Below are 15,257 nucleotides of genomic sequence, written 5' to 3'. Positions count from 1 at the left end.
GAATCTTAATTCAAACTGTCTTAAAGGATAAAATTTAAGTGTATCTTTTCTTCTCTTGGCGGTCCTCATCCTCCAAGGTCATGTCGGTTGTATAAAGGCCACTTGGCTGTAAGGCAATGGTCAGCATCTGTTGCTAGCCTGTGATCTATTCCCACCCGAGAGATTTACAGGGAGGCTAGATGGAATGCTCTGTAAATACTCCTACATTAATAGATGAGCCTGAACTTTTGACTCAACCCCAAGTTTAAAACTTACTGTGTTAAAAAATTTTTCTATTTAGTACCCCGAATATATTTCTTTTGGGAATATGATCTAATGGTAGAAGCATTCAATCAAAAGTCTTGGACCTCATGGGGCTGGAGCAATAGCACAGTGGGTAGAGCGTTTACCTTGCACGTGGCTGACCCAGGTTCGATTCCCAGCATCCCATATGGTCCCCCGAGCACCGCCAGGAGTAATTCCTGAGTGCATGAGCCAGGAGTAACCCCTGTGCATCGCCGGGTGTGACCCAAAAAGCCCCCCCAAAAAAGTCTTGGACCCCACAGCTGATATATCCATAAGCTCCTTATATAACCAAACTCATGTCACCTCTGGTTCTCTGGGTGGCCCCATTTCTGTTTCGTAAATTTTTTTTTACGAAATTAATTTACATCAGCTGCATTGTCTTATTTGAAATTTATATAATGACTTTATGTTTCCGCCATGGACAGTATACTTATGAAGAAAAATTCTAATCATTTAAGATCACACTTGGTTTTTGGGTTTTTTTTGAGGTTTTTGAACCATGCTGGCAGTGCTCAGGGTTTACTCCTGGCTATGTGCTCAGAAATCACCCCGTGGGGCTCAGGGGACTATAGATAGTGCCAGGGCGTAAACCTGGAGTGGCTGTGTGCAAGGCAAGCGCCCTACTATACAATCACCCCGGCCTTTTGTAAGATCACATTTAATTTTTCCATGAAATACACATGCCCTTTTAGATTTTGTTTTTCTGGGGTTTTTGGCAGTACTCAGGGCAACACCTGGCTTGGTGCTCAGGGCCATTTCTGGCGGTGCTCTGGGGACTGGTCAGTACTGGGGACCAGAGTGGGCCCTTCCGTATGCAGAGCACGCCCTCTAGCCCTGTGGCGTATCTTCCTGGCCCCTCAAGAACATACCTTTTATACCCCAAAGGTCCGGCTGTACCTGATCAAGGGCTGACTAGAAGCTTGGGTGATAGTTCAGCAATAATGATAGTTTTTTAAAAGTCAGTTTAATGCATCTATAAATACAATTTATAGCAACAATGGCATGATCAACAAGTGTCCCTGAATACATCCTCAAATTAATTATGCAAGACTACATAATCAAGACATTCGTGGAAAGGATTCTTAATTTTCCCATGGAATGGTCTTCGCACCCTTATTGAAAATCTTTTGACCATCTATGCAAGAGTTTATTCTGCATAGATGCAAGAGTTTATTCTGCATAGATGCAAGAGTTTATTCTGACCCGTCTATTCTATTCCATTTGTTTTGTTTATGTCTTGATTATGTGGATTTGCAGTAAGTTTTAAAATCAGGAATGCTGACTACAACTTTTTTCTTTCTCATTAGCAAAATAATTTGGACAGAACCTTAGAAATTAAAACAGAATTTAGAGTAGTGCCAATAAAAATAAATACATCACAATATTTATTGTGTATATAATATAAATAGTGTGTAAGTTCATGTTAGGATCATTTTAGCCTTAAGAAAATATGAGAGAGGGGATGGAGTCATAGTACAGTGGCTAGGGCATTTTCCTTGCATGTGGTCAAGCCAGGTTCGATCCCCAGCATCCCATATGGTCCCCTGAGCACTGCCAGGAGTAATTCCTGAGTGCAGAGTCAGGAGTAACCCCTGAGCATTGTAACCCGAAAAGCCCAATATATGTATATATGTGAGTGAGGGGACTGGGGAGATACACAGGGTTAGGACAGATGCCTCACATGTCTGGGACTTCACTCTGCTTCCCGCCATCACCGTGGTTCTCTGAGCATCACCAGGCTACGGCCAAGAATGACCAGGAGTGGCCCCCAGGCCCCCTAAGCACCACTAGGGATTCCCCTCCCCCAAATGCGGGCAATCCATCTCCCAGAAAATTGTTGGTTCTTGGGGCCAGCTCCGAGAACCTCACCTGATTATTTAGTATACGTTTATTTCTTTGTTTCAAATGTTTCCCAGTCTCATGAACTTTATTTTTCTTATTTCTTCTCTCTATTAATGTCACTTCCTACCTTTTCGCTTAAATGCTGCTTTTTACCTTTTTCAATGCATGGTCAATAGGTTTGGTACTGTCTTTGCAAAAATCTCCATTAAAAATGATGATTTGAAAAAAAAAATGTTGATTTGATTTTAGCTTTCAGCAGCCCACTCCTGAACACTGGGGAAACTTGCTTTCTCCTGGGCAACCCGATCTTTTTTACTGTGCAGGAGATGTTTTGAGATCGTCCCACCTCTTTTTAACTTCTCTCTTAGGCTGGTTGGCCTGTAGCTACTGGAGCTTTCTTATACATCTGTTCCATCACGTCTGGAGTGATGGTATTCTTCAGGTTTTGAGAAAAGTGTTTCTTTTTTCCCTTTTTTTTTTTGCTTTTGGCATCACACCTGGCGATGCACAGGGGTTACTCCTGGCTCCTGCACTCAGGAATTACTCCTGGCAGTGCTCTGGGTACCATATGGAATGCTGGGAATCGAACCCGGGTCAGCCATGTGCAAGGCAAATGCCCTACCTGCTTTGCTATCACTTTAGCCCCAAGAAAACTGTTTCTTGTAGGCATCTTCATCTTTGTCCATTAGGTAATGCATATAGTCTGTGTTTCCAATGTTCTTTCGGTTAAATTCCTAACTTTCCTCTTAAGATACATTTTAAGGATTTCTCTCTCTGCTTATATTTATTCTGTCAGTCATAATATTTATTGAGCACCTGTAGAATGCCAGGCACGATTTTGGTAGCTGGAATTTTAAGATTATTTTGCATTCATAATTTGTCTTTGTCCTAATCATGTGTCATGGCCTGTTTTTCACCCCCACTCCTAGTAACATTGCAAATTCCAAAAGGACAGGGGCTCTGTTTGACATTTTTACCTTATCTCCCTCAGTTTTCTTCTTATCACTTTCTGTCTATACTGAAAGCATTCAATAAATAGTGTTTGAACAACATGTTTTCCACATTTCAGGAGTGGCAACGTGTACAATCCAAAGGTTGCTTTTTTGTGGAAGAAGATGGTGAAATCATGAATCATCAGTACAAGATGCATATAGCTCAGAGATCCACGGTTTATCTAACTATTAAGCCATTAAACATGAGTCAGGTCGAAGGCAAGTTTTAAAATTTTTAATCTATATTTTTAAGACAGCAATTTAGTCTTATTTTTAGAGTATTTGTTTTTAATAGTACTCTTTAATAAAAAAAATTAGTCTGCCTAAGAATACTACAACTACCTTTAAAGAAAAATATATTTTGACTATATTACATTATGCAAAGGAAGTAAGTTGCTTTCTTTCTGGATTTGGGGTCACATTCACAAGTGCTTGAGGGCTTCTCTGGTGGTGCTTGGGGAACCAGGCTGCGCTGAGGGTTGAACTCGGTCTGCCTGAACTGCTTTTGAGTATGGTTGAATCATCACTGTCACTGTCACTGTCATCCTGTTGCTCATTGATTTGCTCGAGCAGGCACCAGTAACGTCTTCATTGTGAGACTTGTTGTTATTGTTTTTGGCATATCGAATACGCCACGGGTAGATTGCCAGGCTCTGCCATGCAGGCGGGATAGCTTGCCGGACTCTCGGAGAGGGACAGAGGAATCGAACCCGGGTCGGCCGTGTGCAAGGCAAACACCTTACCCACTGTGCTATCGCTCCAGCCCTATTAGAAAGTATATGTGAAGAATACTTCTCCCTTTGGTTGTTCATCACAGCCTTCTGCCAAACCAAAAAATGATATGATGTTTATATATAAAAATGGAATGCGTGTTCTTTTAAAAGAATCCAAAGACAAGAAACCACTAACTTTGCTTTTTTTTTTTTTTTTTTTTTTTTAGCTTGAAAAGAACAGTGACTGCTTACTTAAGATGTTTGGTCTTTGTTGTTGTTTGTAGGAAAACCTTCCCCTTGGTTATCAGTCGATACAGCTATGTATATTCTTAAGGAAAATGAAAGTCAAGCAAATCTGCAGCTCATGAGTTTTACTGAACTACGAAATAGAGAAGTATACATATTTTTTCTTAATGTTTAATTTTAGAGTATGAACTCAAATATGGGGAAAAATAATTAAAGTCTTTTAAAACTTTTGCATCTTTTCTTATAACTAAGTAATTAACCAGGGGCTGGAGCGGTAGTGCAGCTGGTAAGTCACTTACCTTGCATACTGCCTACTCGGGTTCGATCCCTGTCACTCCATATGGTCCCCTAAGTCCCTCCAGAAGTGAGTCTTGAGAACCACTGAATGTGGCCCTTCTCTCCCCCTACCATGCAGAAGTAATCATTATGAATAACCTATGTGCTTTCTTAATTGCAAGAGACTTTCCTTGTTAGCTGAGATCTAAGAATTGAGGATTGATTAGTCATTTTGGCTTCATAGCTTAAGCGTGTGACATTCTACCTCTTCTATAAATGTTCTGTTACTTCACATATGAACTTTTTTTTGTTATACTCAATAAAAACGGTTGATGCCAGTGGATTTTTCCCCCCTAAATATAAGCAATTCAAGCCTGGAAAAAGTTGCTCTGGATGTTTATCTTACTTATACTACTACAGCAAAAAAAGAAAAACTTCAAGATTACTATCCTCAGGCTTCACTCGTATTATAGAGCCCACAAATAGATTGATACAAAGAAATGCTTTTAAATGATTTTATATGTTGCCTGTGGGTTGTTTCTGATCTTTTTTAATTATATATTTACTCAGAGGCCAAATACATGAGGCAGATACATAAATGTGGCTATTTATTTTATGAGGACTACAAAATACATCTGCTGCACAACAACAGAATAATACTATTCAAGGGCTTACTGCAATATCATATTTAATCTTTATATAGGTCCAACGACAGACAAACATTTCCCTGATGGAATGTTACATAAAAGTCTTTATTGTAGACTCCCTAACAGACAAGTATAGTTACAGTCAAGAAACAAATAAAACGACAGAAGTTATTAACGTTTTGACTAAACTCTTCTTCAGAACTGATTGAAGTTAAGTTCAAGATAAAGCATCATCTAAAACTATAGCTTTTCCCATTTTGTTTTGGATAAAATTGCTTTCTTATGAGAGTATATGTGTAAAAATATTAGTGCGTAGCTAGCCTGTAATAAAGTGTGAATGAGTTTCTATTTACTTCTTTTCTATAGAGGTTTCTGTTCCTCTGTAATATGTCATATTTACAAAGGACTTTTAAATTTTTAGTTTCACAATTATTTTCTTTAAAAAGAGTTTTGTACCCTGGAAGGCTTTCCAGTCACCATCCACTGTGGCATTTCTAGGTTACCTGTGGAGATACGGAAGGGTCATGGGGAAGTACAGGTCAGGACATTCTAGGAGCTTTTCTACTCATAGATATATCAGTTTACACCTAGTCAGTCTAAAAGATGATGGTTTTCAAAGGATGGACCTGAAAGCTTAAGTTTTCAGAACAACCCTCAATTTATTACAGTGCTTCTTTGTATCTTCTGACTTGAGAGTAGAAATCAGGCTGATTCCAGAATGCATTCATTCCAGAATTCCTTTTGAAAGGAATTTTGGACACAGTAACAGATAGAATTGCCTTGATCTGTTCTGAAGGATCAGTAGCAGTTTCCTACACACAACTCAGAGTGCTTGAGTTTCAGTATTGGACAGAGACTACCCATAGGTATTTTAGGAAGTTATTAGATTCCAGGAATATCTAGAAAGTATATCTAGTTATTCATTTTTCTTTATTTCATAGAAGAGTTTGGAAAAATAAAATGTTTTTCTCCATAGTACTGTGACACTCATTATAAATATCTCATGATGAAAATAATTTCACATCAGAGATTTATCTGGAATTCTGCCATCTTATTTATTATAAACCAAGACTAAATAATAATAGCACAAAGTTCCCCCCAATAATTGGGTATTTAAAATAAGATTAATTTATATCGGTAGGAAACTTAAAAATATGCTGTATTATTTTTTATTTTATGTCATTGAAATTCGATCCACAAATTATGTATTTATATATAAATCAAATTAGGAAACTGCTACCTGAAAATTATAATCACAAACAACTTTTAATATTATTGGGGAGGAAGAATCTAATCTAAAGTCCTGTGATCTCTTTCTTGTATTGTTCAGGTGTTTTTTTAAAATATATAATATATATAACTATATTATATATATATTAAAATCTAATGGTCTTACACTAAGGTTTTACTTAAAAAAAGATTTTGAAGCCTGTAAAGAATGATAGAACCGCAGTAGAGGGTATTGATTAAGAATATCGGGCTGGAGCGATAGCACAGCGGGTAGGGCGTTTGCCTTGCACTCGGCCAACCTGGGTTCGAATCCCAGCATCCCATATGGTCCCCTGAGCACCGCCATGGGTAATTCCTGAGTGCAGAGCCAGGAGTAACCCCTGTGCATGGCTGGGTGGGACCCAAAAAGAAAAAAAAAGAAAAAAAGAATATTTCTAATGTTTCAGAAAAAGATCAAAAACATAAAATCTCATTTTGTTTAATTTTCTTTCTTTCTTCCTTTCTCCCTTTCCTTGAGGAAAGGTGTTTGGGTGGACTGGTGAGCTAGGGCCTGGAGTTTACTGGCTGCTTCCTTCCACCACTGGCTGTAGGCTGAGGAGAGAAGTGAAGCCCGTGGCCGAAGCAGCCCAGCTCGTAGGCAGAGACGACACGGGGGAATTATTTCTCACAAAGGAGTTCAGGTAAGTGCCATGTCCTTAGCCATAAGGCCGGAACTCTGGCATCTAGACTGAGTATGCGTTGAGAGCCTGACTCTGCCGCCCCGGGCCAGCCTGCCCCCCACCTCCGGACCCTCGCCCCTAACTCAGCCCATTTCCCAGGCCCTGGCGCCTCTCTTTATTTCTGGGGTCCATGCATTGGGCCCGTCAGCGTGAGTCACACGACCAGCTCCTTCCCCCGGAGGCCGTGTCCTTCGGACAGACCCTGGCGCCTTGCCCCGTTAGCTGAGACCGTTGGCAGGAATGAAATTCAAGCCCCACAGTTCTGCCCTGCCCATGGTGGGAGAGTCCGGGGCCAGCAAAGTTGAGGGGGGCTGTTGGTCCGGAGCTTCCGTCACAGGCTGAGCCTCTGGGCTGTGTTTAAAGGCCTGTTTTACCTTCCATAAGACTTGGAAAAGTATGTCTGGATCCATCACCTGTGTAGTGCACAGAAATAATTTAATACCTTTGTTTTCTTTTGGGGGTAGGGCGTTTGCCTTGCACGCAGACGACCCGGGTTCGATTCCTCCGTCCCTCTCAGAGAGCCTGGCAAGCTACCGAGAGTATCCCACCCGCATGACAGAGCCTGGCAAGCTACCCGCGGCGTATTTGATATGCCAAAAACAGTAACAACAAATCTCACCATGGAGACGTTACTGGTGCCCGCTCGAGCAAATTGATGAGCAATGGGACGACAGTGCTACAGTGCTACAGTGATTTTCTTTTGAATTTCCCTTGTAGAAACATTCTTCCTCCATCTAGTTGCCTTAGAGACAAATACTAATTTGCTAATTTATCTTTTTAAATCACTCTAGGTCAGCCTTATCAGATATATTTGACGTCATGGATTTAGATGGGAATGGTCTTCTTAGCCTGGAAGAATATAATTTTTTCGAGCTGAGAACAAGTGGCGAGAAGTGTGACGAGGACGCCTGGGCTGTGTGCAGAGGTAGACTCGGCTTCCTCGGCCTCCCATCCGTCTCCTCCCCTCCCTGCTGCTGTGCTTGCTCTGATGAACGGGGCTCACACGTGCTTGCCTGGTCACACACGTGCTCTCTGTGTGTCACCCGTGTTGGTGGACAGGCTCGGGTGCGATGGTGGCCGTGCTCGCCGAGAGCCCCCTCTTCACTGCTATGCATGCCAGGGTCCCCACCGAGATCACGCCCGGTGCTTGTGGACTCACCGGCTCACAGGTGCAAGGCCGGTGCTCGGCCACAGAGCTGTCCCTGGGCCCCGGCCCCCTTCCATCCTTAGAAAAGAAAATGTGGGGGCTGGAGCGATAGCACAGCAGGTAGGGAGTTAGTCTTGTATGCAGCTGACCCAGGTTCGATTCCCAGCATCCCCTATGGTCCCTTGAGCACCACCAGGAGTCATAGGAATGTGTAGCCAGGAGTAACCCCTGAGCATTGCCGGGTGTGACCTCCCCCTCCCCCAAGAAAAAGAAGGAAAATGTGGCATTGGTGTGTGGAACGGGGTGGGCAGTATTCAGGGCAGCAGAGGAGGAGAGACACCCCCCCCCCCCCCCCCGCGATGTCTCTCCATGGCAGCACAGCAGCTGCCAGGAAAGCTCCGGCCAGCCGCAGCCCTGCCTTGACATCCTGTCACTCTATCGGTGTGCGCTCAGAGGCCTCGGCCTCACCACCCAGCCACCAGCACGGCAGATCTGTCCCAGTGAGAAAGGCCTCGCTCACCTGCGGGCACCCGAGTGGCCTGGCCCCGCCCCCCCCTCCCGCTGGCCCCGCCCTTGCCTCTTCCCCACTCCAGAGCCCCGTCCACACTCTTCCGCCCACGTGTGGCCGCCGAGGGCGAGGGCTGCTCCCAACAGCGTGCCCCAGACACACCGGCCACAGCCGCTGCCCAGCCGGTACCCGCAGAGCCACACTAACCTCGAATCAGCCCAGCGAGGAATTTGCCGCCAAATCCAGACCCCCGAGGCGTGCGTGGCCCCGGCCTGCTGCTCCCCGGGGCTGGCCGGACTCCCGCTAAGTGCAGCTGCGGCCTGGCCCACCTGCTCCCCGACGCCAGGGCTCCTGGAAGCCGAGGAGGGTTGCGTGGCCATAAGCACGATAAGCTGGTGGCCAGAGAACTGACGGGGAAAGATACAGAGGCCACTGCAGCAGAGTGTTCCCCCCTCACGCTTCTCCTGACCCGTCTCTCTGGGGAGCGGTATTTAAGTTATTCTTGGGCAGGGTCAATATTGGGGCCCCTGGGGCTGGAGCGATGGCACAGCGGGTAGGGTGTTTGCCTTGCACGCGGCCAACCTGGGTTCGATTCCCAGCATCCCATAGGGTCCCCTGAGCACCACCAGGGGTAATTCCTGAGTGCAGAGCCAGGAGTAACCCCTGTGCATCGCTGGGTGTGACCCAAAAGAAAAAAAAATACTGGGAGCCCTGAGGCCTGGGTGAATTTATCTAAATCAAGTCGACCGGCTTGGGAGGGAGTCAGAGGCTGTAGCACGACCCTTGCATGCACCCTGCCCTGACTTTCATCCTCTGCACCACGTGGCCCCCGAGCATCCCTGGAGATAGCCCTGCAGGCCCCCAGAGCCTGAGTGAGCCTGGTGGGCCCCGCGCCCGGTCAGGGTGGGCCTCGTGGGCCCCAGCATCACCATCGGCCTGACAGCCCAGCCAGGGGACTCCGGGCGCAGCCCTCAGGCTCCCTGAGCATTGTAGGGGAGGAGCCCCCCACCCGGAGAAACGAAATTTTAAGAAAAGAATAAAGTTGAAAAGGGAAATCACCTAAATGCCAGATTTCTCCAGGTAATTATATTAATTATTATATCCTCCACGGTAGTTTGAACGCAGCAGCATTGTGACTCAACCACTGGCAGCCCAGGGCTGCCTGGGGCGGGAGGGCCTGCCCGGGGGAGGGGGAGGCTGCAGGTCCAGTGCCTGCCCCATCCACACACGCAGTCCCGGCGCTGTCCTATTGCGAGCTCATCTCTGCCGTCACGCGCACTCCCGGGTCTCCTCAGTCGGGGGACCGAGCTGGGCCACGACGAAAGTGACCAGCCCCCAGGCAGCAGCCGCGGAGAGCACCGCACCCAAGTGTGTGTGCCACGCCTGGCCATCACAGCAGCCGGGGAGGGGTGCGGACGGGGAGGAACCGCAAGCTATTTTTTTTTTCAAATTGCATGCCAGAGAGACCATACAGGGCTTAAGGTGCTTACCTTGCAGGCTGCCAACCCGTTTGACCTCAGCACCCCCTACTCTCTTGAGCACTGCGGGGCCCAACCTCTGAGCACAGAGCCAGGAGTAGCCTTTGAGCACCACCAGAGTTGCCCTTCCCTTACATGACAGGTGGGATAAAACGACAGTTGATCAGCTCAGTGTTCAGCAGTGTGGCCCGCCCTACAGACCCGTGGCCGTGTCCTGAGTGGCTGCCTGGCACGGCCCTCCAGACCCAGCCTCTCCGCTACGTAGGACCCCTGGCACCACAGCCAAGTGTGTGGAGAACCTCTGCAGCCCTACTGTGTGAGCACCACCGCGAGCGGCCAGCCGCCGGCCAGCAGCACAGCCCTCTCGTGCTCGGGCCTCCCAGGAACGAAGCTCTGTCCTCAAGCCCTGTCGCCTTCCAGCATCGGACACCACAGAAGGAAGGAGAGAGGACTCAGGAAAACCCGCCTTGACCGTCGAAGGAGAGCTCACGCGGAAAGGAAAAGATGGGCTACCCGTGTTTGGTTCGCAGCCTTTCCACCCTCGCACGGGATTCCCAGGCCGCGGCTGCTCAGGACCCCTGCAGGCCGCTCAGGCTCTCCTCTGCTCACCAGGCTCTGGGGGTCATGCTCACAAGACCGCACACTTGCCCTGCTCACTTTCCAAGACTCTGAACCATCTTCTGGGTTTTTCTGGCTGGGAATCTCCGAGAACTGGCAAGGTTGCCCCAAAGTGTGTGGGGTCGCTGGGGTTTGACCGCTCTGAGCCATCGAGTCACCTTCTGGGCCCCTCCGAGGATGTGTTTTGGAGTTGAGGATATAAACTCCCTCTTTGTCCGGGCTCTGGAGCCCCGTGGGCCGAAAGTCCCAAACTGTGGCCAGGTGATGGCAGCAGAGAGCTAGCTTCCAGGAAGTTGCTTATACGTGATAAGAATTATTTAGAGTGTTTTTGGTGTGTTTTTACTCTTTTGCTTTCTTTTGTTCTTTGCATTGGAGTATAATTTTAAAAGTTTATCCATGGAGGAAGCCAAGAAATGGAAGCCAAGAAATATCAAGAAGGGCAATGGAAATGCCTGAGAATGAAGCAGAGCTGGTAAAGTGAGAAGATGGCGGGACGTGTGTGCTGGAACCACAGGCCGGGAGAGCAAAGGGTGAATCAAGAGCCAGGGCCAACCGTGACTAGGAACAAGGAATCTGAAGAGGCTAGAGTGCTCTCAGGAGCGAGACTGAGTCTCGGGGCTTGTGCTAGGACAATCTGCTTCTTATTATCATTGTAGCACTGTCATCCCATTGCTCATCGATTTGCTCGAGCGGGCACCAGTAACGTCTCCATTGTGAGACTTGTTACTGTTTTTGGCATAGCCAGTATGTCACGGGGAGCTTGCCAGGCTCTGCCGGGCGGGCGAGATACTCTCGGTAGCTTGCCGGGATCTCCGAGAGGGACAAGGACTTGAACCCGGGTCGGCTGCATGCAAGGCCAACGCCTTACCTGTTGTGCTATCATTCCAACTCCACTAACCATTAACCATTCATAAAGGCCCAGCTCCCCTGTCCCAGGCCCTAGCTGCTTAACTCACTCCAGCACAGAAACCACACAACCATTGTAGGCCCTCGAAAGGCTTACCAAGCTCTGGGTGCTAAAAACGGGCCCTCAGTTCCTGACTTCAGGGTAGGGTACCTGACTACCTCTTCTCTATTGTCCTGACATCCTGTCCACCTCTGGATACCTGATCCCGGTCTACAACAAGAAAGTTACCTATCCAAAACCATTATTAGTAATTTGATGCAACTCAAACACAGGTGTATAGAGCCAAGAGCTCAACCAAGCTCAAATCCTAACTCTGCCAATTACTACTACTTATATTTTAAGCATATATCTAAATCTCTTCTTTTAAAGAAAAATTCAGGGATAAGGGTTTGTGCCACACCTAGAAGAACTCAGGTCTTTTTATTTATTTATTTTGCTTTTCTGCGTCACAACTGGCAGTGCACAAGGGTTACTCCTAGCTCTGCACTCAGGAATGACTCCTGGTGGTGCTCAGGGGACCATATGGAATGCTGGGAATCGAACCCAGGTCGGTGGCATGCAAGGCAAATGCCCTACCCACAGTGCTATTGCTCCACTTCCCAATACATAGGTCTTAATCCTGGTTCTGTACTCAAGGATCGATCCCTCGTAGCAGTGTTCAAGGGGACCAAAGGTGCCGGGAATTGAACCAAGGTAGACATGTGTATAGCAAGGACCTTACCTCTGTACTGTCTCTCCTGTCTCTATTGTATATTGATTTCTAATATATTGGTAATATAATTTTAGGAAGATGTCATAATATTGATATAATTTTTATTATATGAATCATTTTATCAACGAATCATATTTGTTGGCACTAGATACATTCCATTCCATAAGATTAAATCATGATTAGAATTTTTCTTTTTGTTTTCCTTCTTTTTGAGCCCCACCTGGCAGTGGGCTTACTCCTGGTTCTGTGCACAGGAATCTCTCCCGGCAGGGCAGGGATTGAACCAGGGTCAGCCGTGTGCAAAGCAAATGTTCAACCTGCTGTAATAACACTCTGACCCATAGAATTTTCTTAAGATAATGTCATATTAAATAAAACTCCAGTTTAATAATGTAATTAAATTGCTAGAGTCGGTGGTTAACACTTTGGGGGGAATGTACCATGTGCCAAGTAGAAGCACTTTTGCACAGCACTCTGAGGTCCGCGTGATCATTCTCGCTCTCCAGAGACGAGCAGTGAGTCTAAGGAATTGTCACTTGACCAAGATTTCCCAGCGTGAATGTGTTACAGCTGCTTTCAAACTCAGGGGGTAAATTCCAGACCCTTAAACATCATGCTACAGAGAATCCCCAATAATGCTTTGTTTAAGAAATTATTTGGAGGGAAATCCTTCTCCACCAACATTGATAATATTTCTACAGGGGATGTTTGTTTATTGTGTATTATTACCCAGTGGTGCCTGGGTTCAATCCTGGCCCCACGAATATGCATTTTAACACATACACAAAGTTAAAAAGATTGGAGGGTTAAGGGTCTTATTTGGTTTGGGCCCCACCAGGTGGTGCTCAGGGCTTACTCCTGGCTGTGCACTCAGGGATCCCTCCTGGAAGGCCTCAGGGGAATCACCTGGGGTGCTGGGAATTGAACCCAGGCTGGCTGCATGCAAGGCGTGTGCGCTGCCCATTGTACTGTCTTTCTGGCCCCTGGGGAGTTGAGAACCTTAAGCTTTAGAAGGAGGTTCATTGGGGCTGTAGCGATAGCACAGTGGTAGGGCGTTTGTTTTGCACGAGGCCAACCCAGGTTCGATTCCCAGCATCCCACATGGTCCCCTGAGCACCGCCAGGGGTAATTCCTGAGTGCAGAGCCAGGAGTGACCCCTGTGCATCGCCAGGTGTGACCCAAAAAGCGGGGGCAGGGGGGGAAAGCAAAAAATAAATAAATAAAAGGAGGTTCATTACTGATAGTTTCTATATTGTATCTAGATGGAGCTTTCTGATATACCATGTTTCTACATAACTTTCTTAAGAATAATAATTTCTGGGGGCTGGAGTGATAGCACAGCGGGTAGGGCGTTTGCCTTGCACGCGGCCGACCCGGGTTCGATTCCCAGCATCCCATATGGTCCCCTGAGCACCGCCAGGGGTAATTCCTGAGTGCAGAGCCAGGAGTGACCCTTGTGCATCGCCAGGTGTGACCCAAAAAGCAAAAAAAAAAAAGAATAATAATTTCTTTGTATCAAATGATATAGTAACCTTTTAGCCTGCTTTACTGCGCAGTGGCTTTCACCCCCATTTTTGTCACTATTTTGCTCTGTGTTCTAATTTCATCTACATTTACTGTTTCCTTCTTTTAAAAGTTATGGGTCACCATCAAAAGTAAACATTTTGAACTCTTACCCAGTTAAACAGTTTTAAATCATCATGGTTCTGCTGTTTTTCTGACAATAAATACAAATGAGAATACCCATTTTCCTTAGGCATAGTACAGACAGAAGTCAGAAAATAAAACACCTGGCTGTAGGGTAGTAACAGTGTCATCCATAATTAATATCATTTTTGCTTACAATTAATATTGGAATGGACACACTTAGATTGGCTGGGGCACTCATGCACTCCAGAGTGTTCCCCATTATCTTAGTTTGTTAAGGACCAGGGAATCTGAAGACTAAAATTAGAAGCAATTAAGCATGTCACAATTTCCTTAAAGTCAGTCGCCTTTCATATCTTCCTTTTTTGAAGCATCATCAGTTTGATGCATTAAGTTTATCCAGGTTCTTCTGAGTTTAAGTGACAAACATATGAAGCAGTTTAATTCTTTTAATATAGCACTGCCCTGTATAACACTGTCGTCCGTTCATCAATTTGCTCGAGTGGGCACCAGTAACGTCTCCATTGTGAGACTTGTTGTTACTGTTTTGGGCATATCGAATATGCCACGGGTAGCTTGCCAGGCTCTGCCATGCGGGTGGTATACTCTCAGTAGCTTGCCGGGCTCTCCGAGAGAGAGGAATCGAAACTGGGTCAGCCACGTGCAATGCAAATGCCCTACCCACTGTGCTATGGCTCCAGCCCAATTCTTTTAATATATGTCAACATATTCTGAATAAGGTAGGTTGTAATTCAGAAAGAACATAATTCCTTATAATTTTAGAACATGTTTATATGATTTGACTTCAAATTTTGTTGAAAAATTAAATCATGTATTATGATGGTGCTTATGTAAATTGTGGGAAATTAGAATGTGTCTTACAACTTTCCTTGACCTTTCTTATCCATTCCAGTATAGCTGCTTACAGATGTATCAGCAATTATTTTCCACAGACATTTCCGTTATGATTATTGTTTCAGGGGCCACTCCTAGTGGTGCCAAAGGCCTCAGGGTGCCCGGGTTTGAGCCCAGGACCTCCCACATGAACCACATGTGCTAGACCACGTGACCACGCTCCCAGCCCTGACCTGAGAGTTCTGCTTTATACTTTATTTAAACACTGTGGTTTTATTTCATTTATTTTTAATTTTTTTGCTTTTTTTTGGGTCACACCTGGCAATTCACAGGGGTTACTCCTGGCTCTGCACTCAGGAATCACCCCTGGTGGTGCTCAGAGGACCCTATGGGATGCTGGGAATCGAACCTGGGTCGGCCGTGTGCAAGGCAGAC

General features: G+C 45.9%; 1 protein-coding gene across 5 annotated transcripts in view; it reads left to right on the top strand.

The window, feature by feature from the left end:
* Positions 1 to 15,257, top strand: part of EFCAB7 (EF-hand calcium binding domain 7) — a 46,262-nt gene that overhangs the window by 17,934 nt on the left and 13,071 nt on the right. For all 5 annotated transcript variants that reach the window (XM_055137614.1, XM_055137615.1, XM_055137616.1 and 2 more), the window contains exons 7-10: positions 3,197 to 3,338; positions 4,117 to 4,226; positions 6,754 to 6,911; positions 7,742 to 7,875. In XM_055137614.1, coding sequence (XP_054993589.1) covers positions 3,197 to 3,338; positions 4,117 to 4,226; positions 6,754 to 6,911; positions 7,742 to 7,875 — 544 coding nt within the window. The remainder of the gene's footprint in view (positions 1 to 3,196; positions 3,339 to 4,116; positions 4,227 to 6,753; positions 6,912 to 7,741; positions 7,876 to 15,257) is intronic.

Source organism: Sorex araneus, chromosome 5 (assembly GCF_027595985.1).
Source record: "Sorex araneus isolate mSorAra2 chromosome 5, mSorAra2.pri, whole genome shotgun sequence".
Classification (NCBI taxonomy): Eukaryota; Metazoa; Chordata; class Mammalia; order Eulipotyphla; family Soricidae; genus Sorex; species Sorex araneus.
The sequence above is the reverse complement of the archived record's forward strand: the minus strand, read 5'-3'. Positions and strand labels throughout refer to the sequence as shown.